Source organism: Moschus berezovskii, chromosome 3 (genome assembly GCF_049115385.1).
Source record: "Moschus berezovskii isolate FMDL1 chromosome 3, NW_MosBer_1.0, whole genome shotgun sequence".
Lineage (NCBI taxonomy): Eukaryota > Metazoa > Chordata > Mammalia > Artiodactyla > Moschidae > Moschus > Moschus berezovskii.
Genome location: NC_142462.1, coordinates 69,465,500 through 69,487,761, shown reverse-complemented (window position 1 = coordinate 69,487,761; position 22,262 = coordinate 69,465,500). Strand labels below are relative to the sequence as shown.

Below are 22,262 nucleotides of genomic sequence, written 5' to 3'. Positions count from 1 at the left end.
AACTGGAGAATAGGGTTAAGTCTGAATTTAGTTGCTTACCCAAATGCCATTACAGTTTGAATCTTGATATGAGTCCCAGTTGTCTGGCCTATAGAGAGGACAGCCACATTAGTCTTCTGCATATATTTATCACTTTGAATGTCGGCTTCACAAATGAATGAGTGAATGAGTGCTACACCAAGTGTCACTGATGGCCAACAGGTTCTTCAAGGAAAAATGCCACACACCACTGTGTGTTGTGGCCCACAGAACCCTTGCTTGGCCTCTTTGTCATTCTCTCGGCTTTGGGTATTTGCTGGGAGCTGGGGACCAAATGCAGCCTTTCCATAACTGACGACGTTCATGGGTGGTATTGTTGGGTAATGGTGCTAATGAGCGTAATGAACACATCTGCAGTCTATTTTCTTCAGACAGGCGACACCATTAAAGTTATGCCTCTAAAGTCCCAAACATCTGGTTAATGCTTCAGCACTGTAGTCACAGCTAAGAGGAAGGCTGGCATATCCAGTTTGAGTTCTGATATGTGATTGGCTGAACATCAACCTGGGACTAAAATGAACCCGCGCTCCATCCCTGCAGCCCCTGCCTTACTCTTGGTGGAAAAGGCTACTCTTTCTGGGCCCAGGGCTGCCTGTAGAGCTCAAGCAGGAGGATGGATAAACGTCCACAATCCTGTCTACTCACTTGTTTCTTCTACTAGACTGTCAACTCATATTTCTATTTGTTTACCACGCAGCATGATGCAGAGTGCTTGGCAATGCTCGATGAGCATTTTGGGGGGCAATAAAATGAACAATTACTATTTTTTTCCGTTGAGTTTTACTTCAGCAAGGACTCAGAGGTCCCTTCTCTCTGTAAGCATGAATCCCCTAGGCTGGAGGAGATAATTATGCCTCCTGCCTCCTTTTCAGAAGGTAATTTTCAAAATCAGTGATGAGCAGAGACCATTACCTTCTGCCTGGGTATGCCATCTTGTTGCTGTCATTGCAATCTCTCCCTCGCCAGTGAAAGCCCCGCAGTGTCTGAAAGTGAAGAGCACACACAGGAAGGGTCAGTTCTGCTTTGATGCTGTCCACAGTGAAGGCCAGTCAGAGCTGTCAGAGGGGTATTGACATCTGCAGTTTCAAATTCAAATATAGTCTGGGAACACCAGAGATCACTAAGAAAATTAAGATGAATATGCTAAGACCTTCCGAGTGAGGTGAAATATAATATAGTACCAGGGCCAATCACAGGTGTAGCATGTGTGTGTGTGCGCGCGCGCGCACGCTGTTGTGTGTGTGCCAGTATGTCAAAGTATGGGGGTGCATCTGTGTGAATTCGCAAATACGTGAGCACGTGCACACTCACATGGGTGGTTATGCAAATGCATGTTTCACACACGTGTGTCTGTGTGTACATGTGTGTTCATGTGTATGTGTCTATGTGTACTTCCACACAGAGCAGGGCCATGAACCTCCCTTAACTGTCTCTATTAATCATCAATCTTCTCAGGCCCCAAAGCAATTGGTTTATTTTGTCCAACGATTAATAATTTTACTGAATAATTAAAAACTCTAGCCAAACTGGTTACTTGCATGGATTTATTATATTTTTCACATGTCTAATTCAAAAGGATCAAGAGCCATGATGATGTCAAACAATGCTTTTATTTCTCGAATTGCCAGGTAGAGTATCTGAGATCCCATCAACTTTGGAAAGTCTGTTACTTGCTTGTTGAATTTCACAGAGAATATTATGATATCCTAACTGTTCTAAGTTAAACATGTGCACACAAACACATATACACTTTTAAAAAGTAAGTTAAAATATATTTAAGAATTTTGAAAATAATTCATGACATGTTTTCAAGCTAACTGTTATCCCCATGGAGAATTCCAGCTGGGAATGGCTTCAGAAAATGAAAACAGTCTAGGACTAAGATCCACTTTGATGGTCCATGTGGAGATACCATAAAGGTATATAAACATTATAAAATGGTGTTTTATGAAATTAATAATACATTCAAATGGCATTCAATCTTGTCTTATTAAAGGAAAGAAATTTATAGGAAGCAATGCAATATTTACTGAACGTCTGGTTACTCTTAACAATACTTACTGGGAAATCACTATATTTGTCTGAATCAGCATCTTTGAATGGCACAGAATTTTGTATAGCTCTAGAAAAAAGAAAATGAAACACCTGTGAGCTAAGAAAAAAGAAAGTGTGTTTGTGAAAATAAATATAGACATGTTTAGATATGACTGTGTTGAGTTTACTTAACAAAACCCCATTCTAAAAATAAAATTAAGGTCTTAAATAAAAATCTAAAAAGTAAAGATAAAATTGAATACCAGCCTAACTTTGCTTATTCCTGCTCACCACTCAACAGAACAATTTTCTCTCTGACTTTTTACTTGGCCTATATGGGTAAGTAAAACATAATGAACTCAAGTTTTAGAGGGCATGTGATATAGCTGTTGAGGTCCTCAGGAAAGGAGACTGCATTTTTGGTCCAGTCAATGAACTTAGTACTAGAGATTTTACACATTTTACACATTCTGGGACAGAAGTCTTTTCTTAAGATTCTCCTCTTTTAAATCACTTCATCTGAGAACCGTTAGGCATTTAGTTGTCACTCCCCTTCAAGAGTTGGGTGTAATTGATGTGATTGATGATCGAGCAATTAATGCCAAAAACTACGGATACCTCCTTTGAGCAAGGATTTCCCCTAAGTCCTCACTACCAGACTTTCCCCAGCTTCCAAATGGCAAACACTGTTTTCCCTTTAGGAGAATCACTTACAGAGTAGCAGGCAAGTGCCATCATATGGCAGAGTGAGGTTCCTCTTCAGGCTTAGGATGTAAAGAGAGTAACATGCTCCCTTATAGGTTTTAGTAAATGGTCTTCTGAATCAAGAGCTTCTCAGAAGTTCTGAGAGTCTCAAGGCTGGCGAATTCAGCCAGAGCCAGCATGGAGCCTAACTGGTGGTGTGGAGCCTGTCTTAAGAGCTCTGGGACAGTGAAGTCACAGGAAGTTCACGTTATAGATCTCCTGGGAGATGACAGCCCCTGTAAGAATAGGTAGGGTTCTTCCATGTAAGTATTTGACCTCTTGGATAGCTGTTTTAGGCTCCTAGTTGGGAAAAGGGGGAAAGACACAGAGCAAGAGAAAGAATAAGAGGAAGGGGGGAGGGAGAGGGACGGGGTAGGGAGGAGAGAGCTGATGAACAAACCCAAACAGCCACGTTATCAGTCTGAAAAAAAGCACTGGGTGAAAGGTCTCTCTCAATGATGCCAAAACTATCTCCTCCTTCCTTTGCCATCTTGGGGGTGAGAGTTTGTCCTTGAAGGAAGGAACAATGAGTTGTTTCTAGAATTAGAGCGTTTGGTCACTAAATTAACCTTTACTTGTTTATTTTAAAGGCTCAAAGTAACTAACCAAAACCATACATTCTAGACATGCATGGGTAGATTGGCCGTCCTAAATCTCATAAGTTGCAATTTACATAAACTCCACAGTCCCTTATTCATAGCCTGAATATCCAAACTGTCCTGAAAACCAAGAATGGTTTATTTTCAATGTTGCAGCTAACATTGAAAATTTAGGCAAAATTTGACCTAAACCAATCTAAGGCAATTCATAACCTATACCCTACTTAATATGACTATCCATATATTTCACTGCTGAAATATAAATGTGTTTAATCAGGAGTGCTAAGAGTGTAAGTGAATGTGGTGAGTTATACTATATGCATGATATGTCACTTTCTTAAAATCTGGGAAATTCTGAATTCCAAATTACATCTGGCTCCAAGGTTTTGGATAAAGCATTGTTGACTTTTACTATCACTGCTTCTGCAAAATTGTATATAAATTTGATACATTGTGTATCCTTACAGGTACCTGGTTGTATGCCAAAATATTCATCCATTCATTCCATAGCTATTTTTGACATCCCTACCATGTGCCAGACAACATATTAGATATCAAGGATGAGTATTAGATACATTTCCTATGCTAGAAGAGCTCAGTGATGGGTGGGGAAAGCAATGCATTAATAGATAGCTACAGTGCTGCGGAGAAAATCCTCTAAGAGGGCTGTGCACACAGAGGGAAGACATTTCCCTCTCTACAGGGAAGGAGGCAATCTTAAGGTGAGAGTTAAAGGATTAGAAAGCATTTTCAAAGCAAGTAATTGGGTGACAGGCATTCTAGTAGGAAGGAAAAATATGCGAAGCCCTTTAACATAGCTCTAGGTTCTGAAATTAGACTCCTTGGATTTGAATCCCAGGTCTGCTGTACATAACCTTAAGGCAAATTATTTCATCATTTTTCCATCTGTTCGCTCATTTGTAAATGAGGTCAATGTCAGTATCTGCTTCCTTGGACTGTTGCAAAGACTAAATGAGTTGTTACATGTGAAGCAAGGAAGACCTGTGCTAAGCATGTGATAAGTATTCACAAAATATTAGCTCTTTTCTTTGTTATGCACAGTGCTAACAGCTATTCCAAGGGTGGCTTCTAGGACTGGGCAAACAGGCCTAAGTTGTCTGCTCTTATGACATTTTAGTTTCTGGATATATCCCCAATTCAACCCAAGGATTCTCTTCAGATTTTCAGGTTCCCAGCCATACAATGTCCAATCCAGTTATGCATGTCCATTATTTTTAGATATTTTTACCGTAAACTTCTTTGCTGTAAGTACCTTCACAGCAAGTGTTTTTGTTACAAACATTCTCACTGTGTAACTAATTGGCCATAAGACAATTTTGCCATAAAAGGTAAAATGACTGGTTGATAGTTTGTTTTGATATGTATCATACAAAAATCATGACAAATGATGATGATTTTCCCCAAGAGCCAGTTTCTTATTTCTAAACACACTACAGTGGAGGAGAAAGAGGCTGAGGGCCTGAAAATTGCAGGTTTGAACTCACATTTCCCATAAAACTCTGGAATGTTTATCAACAGACATGTGACAAGATGCCAGGATCATACAACAGTACAGAGGCTTTCATAACACAATACAAATGTGTGTGTGCTCAGAGGTGTCCGACTCTTGCAACCCCATGAACTGCAGCCCACCAGGCTCCTTTCTAGGCGAAAACACAGGAATGGGATGCGATACAAAGCTTGGGTACAAATATGCATCCTGGTATTTGGATATTGATACCTCCTCTGCTGCTGCTGCTGCTAAGTCACTTCAGTCGTGTCCGACTCTGTGTGACCCCATAGACGGAAGCCCACCAGGCTCCCCCATCCCTGGGATTCTCCAGGCAAGAACACTGGAGTGGGTTGCCATTTCCTTCTCCAATGTGTGAAAGTGAAAAGTGAAAGTGAAGTTGCTCAGTCGTGTCCGACCCTTAGCGACCCCACGGACTGCAGCCTACCAGGCTCCTCCATCCATGGGATTTTCTAGGCAAGAGTACTGGAGTGGCTTGCCATTGCCTTCTCCAGATACCTCCTCTAACAAAGGAAGAAATTTTAGCAAAAAGAAAAAATGTGGTGCGGAATGAGGAGGCTAATCAACGTGTGAAACACTAAGAATGAAAGACCTGGAAGACAAGTGCTCAGGTACAAGTCACAAAATAAGGTCAGTCATCTGCCCAGTAGTGCCATTAAATCTACGCACCGTTTAAATGGACTTCCCTGGTGGCTCAGACAATAAAGCGTCTGCCTACAATGTGGGAGACCTGGGTTCAATCCCTGGGTTGGGAAGATCTCCTGGAGAAGGAAATGGCAACCCACTCCAGGATTCTTGCCTGGAAAATCCCATGGATGGAAGAAACTGGTAAGCTACAGTCCATGGGGTCACAAAGAGTTGGACATGACTGACTTTCACTTTTCACCCTTTAAATATATTCAGATATTTTGTATTTAGTAATAAAGTCTCTTTAATTTTATAATTAGCCTCACGGCTAATTAGTTATATGGTGAAAATAATGTTTGTGGGAGCAAAGATGTTTAAAACAGGAAACTTACAGTGAAAATACCTAGAACTCCAGTTATCACCTTGGCTGGTGGAGCTAATCACCTGCTTGCTGCTCCTGCCCTCTGCCTGGGGTCTGGCTGACAAGCTTGACCCAGTGAGCAATCGTGACTGCGGCTGAATGTTATTCATTACATAATATCGAACTATTCAAGCTCAAAATGCCTAAAACTATGTCATGAAACTGGGGCATTACAACAAAAGAAACCTAGGGAAAACAAAGTGTCCATGAGGATCTGCCTCACATTTGAATCCCAGGCAGCAGTGCAGGGTCAGAGTGGCTCTGTTTCTTCTGCATGTGGATGCGTCACATGCAGAGAAAACCATGGAAAGATACATCCTGACATGTTTACATGGCTCACTGTGTGGTGGGGATAGGGACTGAGGTGAGTGGCAAGAGCAGGGCATAAACAAGAAGGAACAAATGAAAAAAGCCAAGAACGATGAATTAAAAATGCAATTAACATAGGATATGCTAGCCTGTGTGAATTTATGTGAAATAATACATAGGTGGGCTTAAGCATTTGGAAATTCAATAAAAAGAATAAATTATCAATATTAAGAGGGGACCCTCCTGACTCACCATTGCTGCAATAAAAAAAAAAAAAATTAGGCAGTGTATAGGCACTGTGAATTCTGATCAGAACAAAACAACAACTAAATCCTTGGTTGCCCCATGGTAGTAGCCTGGTATCCCACACCTTTGTGTCTCTAATAAATTAGTGTTTTTTCTTTGTTTATTAACTTGTTTCTTCACTGAGTCCCTACTGAGGTCAAGCACTGTGGTAGGGACCAGGGCTAAAAAGTTTACCAAGAAATGGTATTCTCACACTTCAAAAGCTGTTTGTAGGTGTAGGAGACTGATGGGGAAGCAGCCAGGGAAGAACAGGGTGCAGGAGCAGGTGCCAGGGAGCATGGTGTACCGAGGAGGCTAGCTAAGTGGCTGAAGACAGGCTGGGAGCTGGAAAACATCTTACCATGGGTGGAGATGCCACCATTGCATTTTGAAGGCATTAGAACAAACAAGGGGGCACAGGGAGAGGCAAGGAGCAGGAAAGGCATTCTTATTGGAGGGGATTTTACGGAAGGGTTAATGCAGCAGAAGACATGTAGGTCTTATCTCTACTACCTGCTGACTGTGTTAGTGGATCAGGCATTAAATGATCTAGAACCAACTTGTTCATCTGAAAGTGGGACTCAGAGTCAAGGGACAGACAGTGTAGTGGTTCTGGGTCCAAATGTCATATGTATCCATGACTAGTTCTGTGACTTTGGGAAAATAACTTTATATCTTTAAAAAGGGGGACCAAAATGGGGTCTGCTAACAGGGCTGCATTTACAAGAATTCCTGGTAAAGAGACAGTACTGGGTTATTCTTCTGTGTCATTATTATCACTGAGCCACAGGTTATTTGAAGAATAAATGAGGTTGCATTTAAATGTGCTTTATAAACCAAACAGCACTGAATAAATTGTGAGCTGTTATGAATTATACTAGAAGCACAATGATTTTTAGAAGAAGAAAAATATATTGTTTTTACTTTTTCATGAAAAGAATTTCCCTTTTAAATTGGGCCAGGAAAATCTCTGGCCACAGATGCTCTTGAATTCAGTGTTTCAAAGGTGGTTCAATTGCAGAGATGTTGTTTTGGTCCTGCAGGCCCACGTTTGACACAGAAAAGTAATGATGATTTCAGCAAGGAGGAGACAGGAGTCTCAATTCAACAGAGCTAGGCATGATGAAATGATCAGGGGCCTGGGGACCTAGGGACCTGGCTGTCTCTCAGCCTCCCAGCATCTTCTTTCATGTCTGATATTCCCCCTCCACTCCTCATAACCTGATGCTGTCCGCCTCCACCTCTATTCATGAAAAGCAGTGTTGATAACTGTTTCCGGGATCTAGGCCAGCACTTCGCACAGCTGGCTTACAGGAACTCATGTGGGCAGAAGAACCAAGAAAAGTTTTTAAACTAAGAGGTTCTGAATGTGGGTTAGAGGCACAGCCTTCTCCTCTCCTGAGATACTTTCAAAGCAGATGGGGGCTGTTCAGTGGCTTTAGCTTCCATGGAGCTCACGAAATGAAGGATGGAGGAACATAGGAAAAGTGCCTCTGCTGTGGGCTCAGCTGTGCTCACCAAAGAGAGCTGTTGAGGTTCTGACCCTTGGTCCCTGTGAATGGGGACTTACTTTGAAGAGGACGTTTGCAGATGTTGTTAAGTTAGGATGAGGTTATTAGTTCAGTCCAGTCACTCAGTCTTTGTCACCTGATGGACCTTCAGCACGCCAGGCTTCCCTGTCCATCCCCAGTTCCCAGAGCTTGCTAAACTTACATTCATCAAGTCAGTGATGCCATCCAACCATCTCATCCTCTGTCGTCCCCTTCTCCTCCTACCTTCAATCTTTCCCAGAATCAGGGTCTTTTCCAATGAATCAGTTCTTCGAATCACGTGGCCAAAGTATTGGAACTTCAGCTTCAGCATCAGTCCTTCCAACGGATATTCAGGACTGATTTCCTTTAGGAGGTCATTAGAGTGGTCCCTACATTACCAGATGGCCAACACTGAAAACAGATTGATTATATTCGTTGCAGCCAAAGATGGAAAAGCTCTATACAGTCAGCAAAAACAAGACTGAGAGCTGACTGTGGATCAGATCATGAACTCCTTATCGCCAATTTCAGACTTAAATTGAAGAAAGTGGGGAAAACCACTAGACCATTCAGGTATGACCTAAATCAAATCCCTTATGATTATACAGTGGAAGTGAGAAATAGATTTAAGGGACTAGATCAGATAGACAGAGTGCCTGATGAACTGTGGATGGAGATTTGTGACATTATACAGGAGACAGGGATCAAGACCATCCCCAAGAAAAAGAAATGCAAAAAAGCAAAATGACTGTCTGAGGAGGCCTTACAAATAGTTGTGAAAAGAAGAGAAGTGAAAAGGAAAGATATATCCATTTGAATGCGGAGTTCCAGAGACTAGGAAGGAAAGATAAGAAAGCCTTCCTTAGCTATCAATGCAAAGAAATAGAGAAAAACAATAGAATGGGAAAGACTAGAGATCTCTTCAAGAAAATTAGAGATACCAAGGGAACATTTCATGCAAAGATGGGCTCAATAAAGGACAGAAATGGTATGGACCTAACAGAAGCAGAAGATATTAAGAAGAGATGGCAAGAATATATAGAAAAATTGTACAAAAACGGTCATCATGACCCAGACAATCACGATGGTGTGATCACTCACCTAGAGCTAGACATCCTGGAATGTGAAGTCAAGTGGGCCTTAGGAAGCATCACTACGAACAAAGCTAGTGGAGGTGATGGAATTTCAGTTGAGCTATTTCAAATCCTAAAAGATGATGCTGTAAAAGTGTTGCATTCAATTTGTCAGCAAATTTGGAAAACTCAGCAGTGGTCACAGGACTGGAAAAGGTCAGTTTTCATTCCAATCCCAAAGAAAGGCAATGCCAAAGAATGCTCAAACTACCACACAATTGCACTCATCTCACACGCTAGTAAAGTCATGCTCAAAATTCTCCAAGCCAGGCTTCAGCAATACGTGAACCGTGAACTTCCAGATGTTCAAGCAGGTTTTAGAAAAGGCAGAGGCACCAGAGATCAAATTGCCAACATCTGCTGGATCATCGAAAAAGCAAGAGAGTTCCAGAAAAACATCTATTTCTGCTTTATTGACTATGCCAAAGCCTTTAACTGTGTGGATCACAATAAATGTGGAAAATTCTGAAAAAGATGGAAATACCGGACCACCTGGCCTGCCTCTTGAGAAACCTATGTGCAGGTCAGGAAGCAACAGTTAGAACTGTACATGGAACAACAGACTGGTTCCAAAAAGGAAAAGGAGTATGTCAAGACTGTATATTGTCACCCTGCTTATTTAACTTATATGTAGAGTACATCATGAGTAACGTTGGGCTGGAAGAAGCACAAGCTGAAATCAAGATTGCCAGGAGAAATATCAATAACCTCAGATATGCAGATGACACCACCCTTATGGCAGAGAGTGAAGAGGAACTAAAGAGCCTCTTGATGAAAGTGAAAAGGAGAGTGAAAAAGTTGGCTTAAAGCTCAACATTCAGAAAACAAAGATCATGGCATCCGGTCCCATCACTTCATGGCAAATAGATGGGGAAACAGTGGAAACAGTGGGTGACTTTATTTTTGGGGGGCTCCAAAATCACTGCAGATGGTGATTGCAGCCATGAAATTAAAAGACGCATACTCCTTCCAAGGAATATGACCAACCTAGACAGCATATTAAAAAGCAGAGACATTACTTTGCCAACAAAGGTCCATCTAGTCAAGGCTATGATTTTTCCAGTAGTCATGTAAGGATGTGAGGGTTGGACTATAAGGAAAGCTGATCACCGAAGAATTGATGCTTTTGAACTATGGTGTTGGAGAAGACTCTTGAAAGTCCCTTGGACTGCAAGGATATCCAACCAGTCCGTCCTAAAGGAGATCAGTCCTGGGTGTTCATTGGAAGAACTGAGGCTGAAGCGGAAACTCTAATACTTTGGCCATCTGATGTGAAGAGCTGACTCATTAGAAAAGACCCTGATGCTGGAAAAGATTGAGGGCTGGAGTAGAAGGGGACAACAGAGGATGAGATGGTTGGATGGCATCATCAACTCAATGGACATGATTTTGGGTAAACTCCCGGAGTTGGTGATGGACAGGGAGGCCTGGCGTGCTGCAGCTCATGGGGTCACAAAGAATTGGACACAACTGAGCGACCGAACTGAACTGAACTAATCCAATATGACTGGTTATAAAAGGAAAAGACAGACACACAGGGAAGATGTCAATGCATGAATAGGAAGGCAGAGATGGAGTGATGCAGTTGCAAGCTCAAGGGTTGCCAAGGATTGACAGCCCCTGCCAGAAGCTAAGAGGTAAGGAGGATTCCACCCCGAGTCTCTGAGGGAATATCAGCGAGAGTAGAGTCTTGAAGAGGGACCTTGCCCACACATTTGCTTTCAAACTTTCAACCTCCAGAACTGGGAGAGAACACATTTCTATTGTTCTAAGCTACCCAGGTTGGGGTATTTTAGTACAGCAGCCCTAAGAAATGAATACAAACTCTCAGTTCAGGTATAAGGCCTGACTCTCATCTCTGGAGAGTTCTTCCCTCTATCCCTTCACAATGAGGCTGTACCAGAATGCACTCAAGTGATAGGAACTGCCTGCAGGAGAGTGAGAATAAAAGCAACAGGGGCCTGGGCAGATGGCATGGTCTCAGTGACTATGTTACAGAGAAGGAATATTATTTTGAGTCATTAAAGCATTATCTGCACATGGAGCACCTGTGGTCTGGCTCCAGAACTAGAATGTGAGCACTCGGCAGGACACTGTTAACCAGGAGCCTAGGAACCTGCCATGTTCCCCCACCAATGCTCAGGCTAAGAGTCTGCATCTTTAAAACCTCCCAAATGGCTCTATAGCTTGAGTTGAGACATGGGAAAACTGAGGTTCGGAGACATGAAGGGGCCCAAGTCCTCAAATCTGGCTCAAGACACAGCACTGCAGAGGAGTCCAAAAGGGGATGTTTCCAGAGAACAAGTGTGGTTCAATATACTAGGGGGTGTATGTTGGGTCCTTGTGGCCGGGAGAAGTTACTTTTTTAAAAAACTTTTTGGCCACACCACGTGGCAGGTGGAATCATAGTTCCCTGACCAAGGATCAAACCCATGCCCCCAGCAGAGGAAGCAGAGTCTTAACCGCTGGAAAGAAGTCCCGGAAAAATTACCTCTGTAAGACTCAGTTTCCTTCTCTTCAAAATGGGAATAGTGATGGAATTATGAGAATTCAGTGCAGAAATGCAGTGAAAGTTCAGTATCTGGCCCTGGGAATAGTGGCCGTACACTGCCGGGCAGCAGCGCTGCCACAGTTACAAGGGAAGGAGCTGGCTGGAAGGGGATCTATGCTATTTTGCCTCTTAGTCCAACGTGCCTCTCAGGATACTGTTCCGTCTTTCAATATTCTGGACAGTAGTTACTATCATACCCAGCACAATCTTAGACTCAGAGTGAGCTGGAGCATGGGATTTTAAACTGAGACAGAGGGTTAGGAACTCTGGACAGTATCTCTGCATTTGGAACCCTGTTCATAGATATTAGAGCTAAGGTTTTTAGGTAATAGGTTGAGCTCTTGGAAACAAAGGTCCTTTTCCAGCCTCATGAGTGCCTTGCACTAAAGATGCTCAGAGTCCTCACCATAATGGGTGGCCAACCTTGTCTGGATCTCACGCAGCAAGGAGGGGCTGTCCTGTCCCCGGTGTGAGCATGCACTGGCAGGCAGGCTGTGTTCCAGCCCAGGACTGTAAGTCAGGCTTGGAGGTTCAAAGATGCTGGTATTCAGTATATTTCCAAAATGATTTCTTCTAAGCTAATTTGTCTTCTAGTTTCTATACAAGTCATGAGCAAGAAACACTTTCACCTTTAGAAAGATGTCTTTTAACTTGAAGATCATTTTCATAATTAGAAAACAGAAACCACTAAAGATGTTCTCCCCTGTTAGTGCTCAGAAGGGGGCAATCATATACATACAGCTTAATCTTCTGACAGATCTTGGCCAAAAATGGGAGTGAACAAATATCAGAACCACTTCTGGAGTATGTCTGGAGAGAAAAGCAAAAACAGAAAGTGTTATTTATTTCAAGGAATGGTTCTCCAGTTTCTAAAGTTACTTCCTCTCTTCTTGGTTCCACATTTTGGATTTCTGGACTCTTCTTTCTCCAGAATCTGGGCCATATTACTTAACTCAATCTGCCCCTTGTTCCTGTCCCCACACTCCAAATTCATTGCACCCGTGTGCTGGCTCCTTAGCTTGAAGGTCTCTCTTCCCCCAGCCAGCTAGTCCCATCTTCTTGTCTTTTCCAGCTCTTCCCAAAAGAAGAGGCCCATCTCAGCCCATTCTACTCAGACAACACTCTTCTCACTATCTTCAGTAGCTTTAAAAAAGGAAGACTGTTTTAAAATAAGTTAATTCCATCCTGTTAAGAGATAAAGACTAACGGGAAAGATGGCTTAGGAAGAAGGAAGGCCCCTTCCCTGGGGGGTGGAGGGGTGGAAGGGGGGGCAGATGAAGCCCCTAGAGTTTCCTGAACAAAGGGATTTTAGACAGCAGTTTACCTAAGACTCTAGCTGGGGGATAAATTAAAAGCCCTGGCTTTATTTATTTATTTTTTTAAAATTAAACAGTGCTTTTAGAAGTATTGCAGTTCCTGTGATGCTTTTCGCAGACAAAAGGAAAAACAACTGGGTAGAAAAAGTCAGGAACTGGTATTTATCAACAAAGAGAGAAAGGGAGACAGGTTATCTCCTGCTTTTTTAATGTTCACTTCACGCCACCTTGATTCGATGAAAGACCTACGTTAGTATCTATTTTCATGAACTGAAAGAAATCCGAAGAGGAGTTTTCACTTTCATAAAAAAAGAAGAAAAGCAAGAAGCAAAAATAGTGTTCATTAGCTATTCTGCAGGAGCCACTGAGTAACCCCGAACACAGAGGGGCCCCGCCCAGCTCCTTCCCCCGAAACCGCACTGAACACTTCAGAGTCAGGTAGCCACAGCTTTGCACCGTGTCTGTGAGCTTCTGTGCTTGGTCTCCACTTATTGTGTGCATCTGTTAGCAAGATGAGTCCTAAGGTAGTTGCTGCGTAGTCTTAGGAAAGACTTCATAGGAATGGTCTACTTTTGGATAGCGGGGAAGCATGTGGTAATTCTCACTAACCTAGAGAGTCCTTCAGATGGCTGTGAGTGGTACTGAGTTGTCAGTATTCTGACCCTAGCAAAGGCAGACAAGTAACCTTTTCTGGCTATAAATGAGATATTTAAGGATCTTCATGATGTTTGTACAACTTTCTAGAATGAGGGACAATCCTGACTAGTGCCCTCAACTACATGCAAGAGGCGGAGACAGAAGAGGCTGTCCTTGTCGTCAGGGAGCTTACTGTCTAGTGGAGCATAGGGGTGGATAATCCCAGCTCTTAGCGTGCTCTGTGAGGGCTGCTGTGGTCCAGGCATTAATACGGCTTTCTAGGAACTGGAGGAGGAGGCAGACGAGAAAGGAAGAGACAGATGCTCCACGCTTTTCAACTCAGTTTGCAGACTTGGCTACAAATGTAATTCGTGGGCTCCACCACAATCTACTGACTCAGAAAGCCTGGGGAAGGCCTGGGAATTTGTGTTTTCATAGCTCCAAGTCATTCTGATGCTCATTAAGGTTTGAGAACCACTGCTCTAGACTTTAGCTGAAGAAAGTGTGATCACAAACCAGAAGCATTGGATGTCATTCAGGAACTTTTAGGACTAAGAGTCTCTAGCCGCACAGTTGACCTGCTGAATCAGAATCTGTATTTTAAAAAGGTCCTAGGTGGTTGGAGTCCACACCAAAGCCAGAGAAGCAGAGGAAGCACCCGGCACAGGGCTGTGGGCATATGAGTGGGGCTGGCATCTTGCAGGACATTTCAACCTGGCTGGAGCATAAGGAGCCAGGAGAATGCAGTGGACCATGGAAGGAAGGACACATTAGGATGAGCCTGGAAGGCTGCATCATGTGGTGTCTTGTGGGCAGCGGGGAATCCTGGGAGAGATCACATTGTATTTCAGAAAGACATCTCTGGAGGAGACATGAAAGCCTGGAGGAGGCAAGATGGGACAGAGAAACCCATTGGCAGATAAAGACTCTAAGCCCTGGTCCTGGGCTTTCTAACCTCAGCACTATTGCCATTCAGGGCTAAATAATTCTTTGTTGTGGGCTGTCTTGTGCATTGTAGGCTATTTAGCAGCATATCTGGCATCTAGCCACTATAGTCAGTAGCCCCCAAATGTCTCCAATTGTTGCCAAATGTCCCCAGGAGAGGTGATGGGGGACAGTGTTGCCCCTGGTTGGGAACCACTGATGGAAGGCGGGAGGAGGGGGATCGTGGTACAAAGATGGGATGTTTGGAGTGAGATGAGCAGTGTAGACACACTGTAAAACACACAGCGGCATGCAATTATACCATAACATGGGTGGCAATTTGTAGAGACACATTCTAAGATCCAGAGTCAGGTTGCATTTGAAAGTTTGAGTTATTTATTTTTATATTTACTTTGTCTGAAGGCCTTGGTCTAATTAACCTAATGGCAATGCAGATTTTAACATGGATGATAACCAATACATCAACCATTTTATAAGGACAGCCTGATAATTACTACACAGGAGATACAATGGAATAAAATGCACAGCTGCTCACTGTCAAAATTCAGCCTGAAGGCTGCAGCTGTCTTTGACATTCCTTGTGCAGAAATTGGATCTAGGATGTAGGCAGAAAGTGATGTAACTTGTCCAGGGATCCCCAGAACTCCTTCTGTTCAGACAGATGTTTTGATCATCCAGCCTTTTCACCACATGGTATGGGAAGGACTAACCTCTTCTTACAAACTTGCAAAGGGAACTTAGATGGACACAGAGCAGTACTGCAGAGATCCTCACTTGCTTTTCTGAAGCCCCTTCCTTTCAATTTAAACCTTACTAGATAGAGGCAGAATGGGGGCTGTTATTATCTTACTGAAGTGAAGTGAAGTCGCTCGGTCGTGTCTGACTCTTTGCGACCCCATGGACTGTAGCCTATCATGCTCCTTTGTCCATGGGATTTTCCAGGCAAGAGTACTGGAGTGGGTTGCCATTTCCTTCTCCAGAGGATCTTCCCAACCCAGGGATCAAACCTGGGTCTCCCACATTGTAGGCAGACGCTTTACCATCTGAGCCACCAGGGAAATCAGAGATGGATTTAAAACAGCACATCTGGCTGCATGTAATTCCATCTAAAATGAAAGTCCTGAATCTGGGCTGTCCTGGGACATAGGATTCAGGCAGCATTTTCATTTTTGCCATCTATTTAGCCAAATTCTACTTGCATCTGGAGCTTTGCCCACCCCATGATGTTAAATGAATACAGAACAATAAGCAGAGGTTAAATAAATGAGAATGTGGTGAATGGGGTAAACAGAGGCTCAAAGGGGGAGCATAACTTCTCTTCTGCATTGCAGGCAGATTCTTTACCATCTGAGCCGCCAGGGAAGTCCCCTTCTGTACATAACCAACTTAAAATTGAATTTCTGAGTGATATAGTACTTTTAAACCATTGTCATATATTATTTTACTTTAATTCGTATGCATGCTAAATTGCTTCAGTAGTGTCTGACTCTTTGTAACCCTATGGACCATAGCCTGCCAGGCTTCTCTGTCCATGGGATTTCCCAGGCAAGAATACTGGAGTGGGTTGCCATTTCTTCCTCCAGGGGATCTTCCCAACCCAAGGATAGAAGCTGTGTCTTTGGTTTGGCAGGTAGCTTCTTTACCACCGAGTCACCTGGGAAGCCCAGGGCAAGTCTGAACAGTGGCAATTTTTAAAGTCATTCCAGATGGTTCTATTGAGTAGGTAGGTTTACCATCAGGACCATCGGGTTCAGCTGTACAGATTGTACACTGCATAATTTTAATAGTCACACAACCTGTGATGTGAATGGTGCTTCCTGAAATTAGTACTGAGGAGGTCTTGTTGAAAGCTATTGTAATGGTGGAAGGGTTGGAAGCTGGGCAGAAGCTAAACCTGGACTTAAATGATGGATTTCTCACTTACAAGCTATGTGGAATGAGGAAATTGCTTAACCTATCTGATTCTTAGTTTTCGTATCTGTAAAATGGGGTTGATAACAAAAATATGCTAGCTACTTTGTAGGCATTTTTTTGAGAATAAACTGAGTACATAACTCAAGTATTCTAAACATTTAGATGCTCAGTGATCTGACAAATCCACGAAGACCCCCCCTCCACCGGCTCCCCAGCCATCACACTTCACTATTCCCCAGTCTGGATTTTCTGACAGGTTGTGCTGAAATGATATGCAACCTACTGTGTGTTTCTCTGCATTTTGGCTAGGTCTACAGTTACATCAGCCATCACAATGGAATTAATTGCAGTCACTATTCTCTGAGCAGTTTGTAAAAGACTCTTATTTGCATTTCCTGATTATTTTTTCTTTGATAGCTTTAATTTAGAGAGTAAATAAATTGCAGGATATTTTTGAGGAGCTTTTTTTTATTGTTGAATTGTTCAGTTGATTTTTTTTTTTTTTTTTTTTTGGCTTCTTGCAAGGCATGATTGGAATCCTGCCCCATGAATTATGCTGGCAATTTTGGTGACAGAAATGAAAAATTGTAAAGTCCTAATTAGCCTTTGAATCCATGCCAAGGCAGTTTGTGCTAGTGAAGTAAACAAGGCCATGAGAATAAATTTTTAGATGCATGTTGAGAAGAATTAAAAGGAAAATGGTATTATTCTCCAGTCTGCTTCGAGTTCTGAAGGTGGTGGTCAAGGTTTCATGTGAAGCTTCAATTTCTTGTTCAATGTCTTAAGCAGATTAATTGAACCAGCTATGGTTGGCCTTTAATTACTCACTGAATTAAATAATAATTGATGATGCAGGCATTATGATTGATTAATCGATTGAGTAGAAATGTCTTCATGCTGTCATTTAACATGTATCAGACTTGTTCGTCAAAACCCATGTGCCGCCCTCAAGTAGGGTTGCCAAATGAAATATGGTGCTGGACATACTTATACTAAAAATTATTCATTATTTATTTGAAATTCAAATTTAATCTTCTGTTTTTATTTGCTAAATCTGGCAGGTTGAGCCACAAGGAGTTTTCTTCCCCTTTATTTCCATGTTGCCAAATCAATACTACTTTGAATGTATTGCATCAGGTGAAGGATAAGCTGGGCCAGCAGGCAGGAGCCAAGGATGAGGGCCATGTCCTCTCATCTCTGATGAATGCTTCCTTCCTGCCAGAACTGCTAGCATCAGGGGAGACACTTCTTCAAAGGTTTACCTTTCTGCTTCCTTTTCATTTGGGGATGAATGACCACCAGGGCCCAAGTCAAATACTTGACTTAATGATAACCAATTTGAACTAAGTATTCTGTCTGTTGAATAAAACTATGATTGCAAAGAGGAAAAATTAGGGGAAAGGAATAATAATGGTGATGGTTTTATCCAGCATCTGTTGAGTGCTTGATAAGTCCCAGGTATGATACTAGGCACTTCACACACATGGACTCTCTTAAGTCCTGATATCTAGTTTTGAGAAGGGAATGCTGTCATTGTCCCCATCTCACTGACAGGGAAACTGAGGCTCAGCCTAGATCACATATTTAGAAAATGATGGAGCAGGAGGCTACCATCTCCTCCAATATCATCTGCTGGAGGGCAGCAATTCTAAACAGTGAGTGCCAGAGGATATGTGGCAATGCCAGGAGACATTTTTGATTGTGGTGACTATGGGGGGGGGTGGCACCTAGTGGATATAGGACAGGGATACTGCTAACATCCTACAATGCCCTGGGCAGAACCCACAACTAAGGATTATCCAGCTCCTTAGGAGGTGAGAAATGCAGCTGTAGAGAGAAGGGAGAAGAAAAAAGAGAAAAAATGAGGACGGGGCTCATATTCCTACTTCAGTCCCAGTTCAACTGTGGAGTGTTGTGGGCTTGGGTCAGGAGTAGCCCCTGGCCTTTGGAGTGGGAGAGCAGGGGCCAGAGGGATGTGAACGTGCCAAGGACAGTGCTGGCATTCTCCCTGTCAGTTGCTTACCAGAGCTGGGGATTTCTTGACAATCTGTCTGGCCTTCTCAAGTATAAATTTCCATTCCTCCTATAAAAATAAAGTTAGACAATATTACAACTTGTATCCCATCTTTTCTTTTTCTGTGTTAAGTTTATAACTTAGCAATAAGTGCATTATTCTATAGCTTTCTGATAAAATAACTCACAGGAAAGCAATTTCATGTTAATAACTCTCTTTAATAAGGGATTTGCTTTGTGCCAGATGCTACACTAAGTGCTTTGCAAATATTATGCTATTTAATCTTCACAGCATCTCTGAGAGTATATGACCTTTTTACAGATGAAGAAATTGAGATGCACAAAAGCTAAGAAATTGGCTGTAGATCTCAGAGCCAGTGTCCAAAAAAGACGCCATCTGAACCTTTGTCTTCTTGCCTGCTATGCTAAGCTCAGTGACTTGTCTTTGGGTCTGAAAGCCCCAGTGCAGGAGGTGCAAATTTCTCTTATGGTTTCCTTTTTGGTGGCCCTTGTTAGCTTAAAGTTCATTCTCCACAACATTGAGGGTGGTGTTCCTCTGCCTTAATTATGGGTCCCCTGTTTCTCTGCTTTGGAAATACCCCTTTGCATTTGAGGCCCATCTCAAGCATCTACAGGGTCTAGCACAGTTCCTGATACATTGTAGGTATGCAATAGATATAGAAATAAAAGTGAAAGAAAACATTTATGATATTGTGCCAAACAAAGAAAAAATAGGTTATCAGATTTTGCACATACAGAAAATGAAAAAAAACCCTGCAAATGTGTGCGTGCGTGTGCTCAGTCTACTCTTGGCAACCCTATGGACTGTAGCCCACCAGGCTCCTCTGTCCATGGAATTTTCCAGGCAAGAATACTGGAGTGGGTTGCCATTTCCTACTCCAGGGGATCTTCTTGACCCAGGGATGGAACTTGCATCTCCTGTGTCTCCTGCGTTGGCAGGCAGATTCTTTACCACCGCACCACCTGCGAAGCCCCTTGCAAAGAAATTTGCCATAATAATAGTTGGTGATAACTTTTCCCTAAATTTTCAATAATGAGCACAAATTCAGCAATAAGTGCTTTTTTTTTTTTAAAAAAAAAAAAAGAACTCAACACACATTGCCCTGTTGCTTATTGAAAATGATCTGTTCCCAGTACAGGGATGTAGTGAGAACCCTGAGATCTGGGGGTGAACGGACACTCCTGTCTTCCTGAAATTCCCGTTCTGGCAAGGAGGCACCAGGAACAGGTACAGTAAGCGCAGTAAGTGGAAGCGAGATGAAGCAGAGAGAAGGTGCTGACAGCATCTTTTTAGGAAGGGCCATTTGGATCCCCTTGAGAGAACTGATCTGATTTTAACCCAGCTCAGTTCTCTAGGGAGACCAATGTTTAGTGAGAAATAAAGACAAGGAAGAAAAAGGAGGAGGAGAAGAAGAAGTGACAAGGGTTTTGGCAAGTACCTCCTGACACCTTAGTGCTGGGCATAATTGCTGCTTCTGGGTCCCCCCTGGAACGCTGAGGGCAGATGTGTATGGTCTTGGCTTGACAAGAGCAGCACTGGCTCCCACAGTTAAAGTGCACGAATACCATCGTAAGAGAAATCACGAGTGCTTTTAAAAGATGCTTCTGGTAAAGCTAAATCCTATGTATTGGAAAATAGTCACTGTAGGATATGGTGGAACACAGATATAATAATAGACCACAAATTCCGCCCAAAGGTCAGACATGCCACTATTTGATAAAAAATTAAAAGCAGAGGAGCTCCCTCCATTTGTCTTCCTACATAACAGAAATGGCCTCAAAGCCCCATTTGTCCTTTTCTCTTAACTCTTCTGTCTTCCACTGGAATTATTTATGCATTTACTACCTCCAGTGGGCAGTCAAGTCCTCAGGAACAGCTTCTTTCAAACTTTGCTCCATTTGTAAATCAATTTATGTCATTAAATTTGGGAATGAGGAGCAGCTTGTCCTAATAAACTTTTAGAAAAGATCAGGAGTAGATCAGTGAGCTTCTCCCCACCCCTAAACCCCCTCATAAATGCCTGCTCCTTGACAATAAAAAAATTTCACGTCTAAAAGCATCATTTTATGTCACAGGGGGCTTCTTCCTTTGTGGGAGCTTGTCACTGCTGTCAAAGTGTGATGTGAAGAAAAGGCACTTTCTGTAATTTTCAAATCTACTGCTGCTATAATTGATAGCAGAGAACTTGATCACTAAAAATTATTCCCTATAGAAACTCATGTCTAATAATACAATTTTTCTTTATTTCCTTCACTCCTGAGTGTACCAAAATTCAACTCTTTAACATCACAGAACCTGAGAAGGCCGGTTTGTGACTGTGTCCTGTCTAATTCACCCATACTCCTGAAATGTTGAGGGACATTATATTGAGATCTGGAGCATCCTGTGTGCACTATATTCTCTGCATGTTTTCCCATCCTTGTCAATATAGTGCAATGTGCTTTGGCTGAAACATCTGAATGTTTGGGAAATGCCTTTCCAAATGGCACTCCTTACCCTAAAGTGGCTCAACCCCTTGAATATGCTAATATGTGCAATGGCTCTCCCAGAAGGGAATTTAGTTTACAAACTTCCCAAACTTTTAAAACTTAACAACGATTTTCTTTTCTAGCACACCCATTAACATCTCCCAGTGTGGGAGTAAAGGCAAGGGTTTTTGCGTCAAACATGTCTCATTTGAATCTGAACAGAGTAATTTACTGGCTCTGTAACTTGGGACAAGTTATTTATCCATGCTAAGCCTCGGTTACCTCATCTATAAAATCAGGATAAAAGTAATTACTACTTAACACTTTCTACATTGTAGTCTTACCAGTTTGCTGTCATTCTTCTCTCCCAGGATACAAAACCCTTGATGAGAAGGATTATGTGTCATTCACTATTACATCCCTAATATATAATTCATGGCATGACACAGATACTTTAGAAGAACTTGTGGAATGAGTGAATGAATGATTGCACACAGAAATGACTGGTTGAATGAATATTTCTTTTTTCTTTCATTATCAATCATATGCTCGTGACTACGCTTGTCCCTGGGTTACATGAATTTCCACACAGGTGTGTAGGTGCTAGGCATACAGAGCCAGCACTCTTCCCCAGCCATGTGATCCTTTGCATTAAATCATCCACATGCCATAGGAGCTAAATTTGCCATCTCCCTGAGCCTTGATGATATTATCTGGCTTGTGTTAAAATTTCAGATTTAATTTATTCTTGGAAAACAGCATGACAGTGGTGGGAAAGGTGCTGGAATTCAGAGACTTGGACCACATGCTCTGCTTGCAGACAACCATGTTTAAATTATATAACCTCCAAGTCTCTGCTATCTGTAAAATTGGATGTAAAGACTCAAAGACATTTGTTAAAGCTATTTGTTTGCTTGTCTTAAAGACAGGCAAAGGGGGCAAATTGTAATCAACGTGAAAATGAAGATAATTGTTCTCTTATCTTGGTAGCATTTTCACTGTTGGTAATCTAGCATTTTTAAGCCATTGTTTCTAAAGCATGAGGACCACGCTTCTAACTTCTGGAAAACTACAACTTCAGAATGGAGGGTGCAACTGTAATCAGTGATTGGAGAGAAAGTTGGGGAATAGATTGTGAGTCAG

General features: G+C 42.3%; 1 protein-coding gene across 2 annotated transcripts in view; it reads right to left on the bottom strand.

Moving 5' to 3' along the window:
- Nucleotides 1-22,262, bottom strand: part of AOAH (acyloxyacyl hydrolase) — a 196,432-nt gene that overhangs the window by 105,007 nt on the left and 69,163 nt on the right. For both annotated transcript variants that reach the window (XM_055420873.2, XM_055420871.2), the window contains exons 5-9: nucleotides 18,640-18,699; nucleotides 12,545-12,615; nucleotides 2,101-2,161; nucleotides 952-1,022; nucleotides 40-88 (exon numbers count right to left, since the gene is read on the bottom strand). In XM_055420873.2, coding sequence (XP_055276848.2) covers nucleotides 40-88; nucleotides 952-1,022; nucleotides 2,101-2,161; nucleotides 12,545-12,615; nucleotides 18,640-18,699 — 312 coding nt within the window. The remainder of the gene's footprint in view (nucleotides 1-39; nucleotides 89-951; nucleotides 1,023-2,100; nucleotides 2,162-12,544; nucleotides 12,616-18,639; nucleotides 18,700-22,262) is intronic.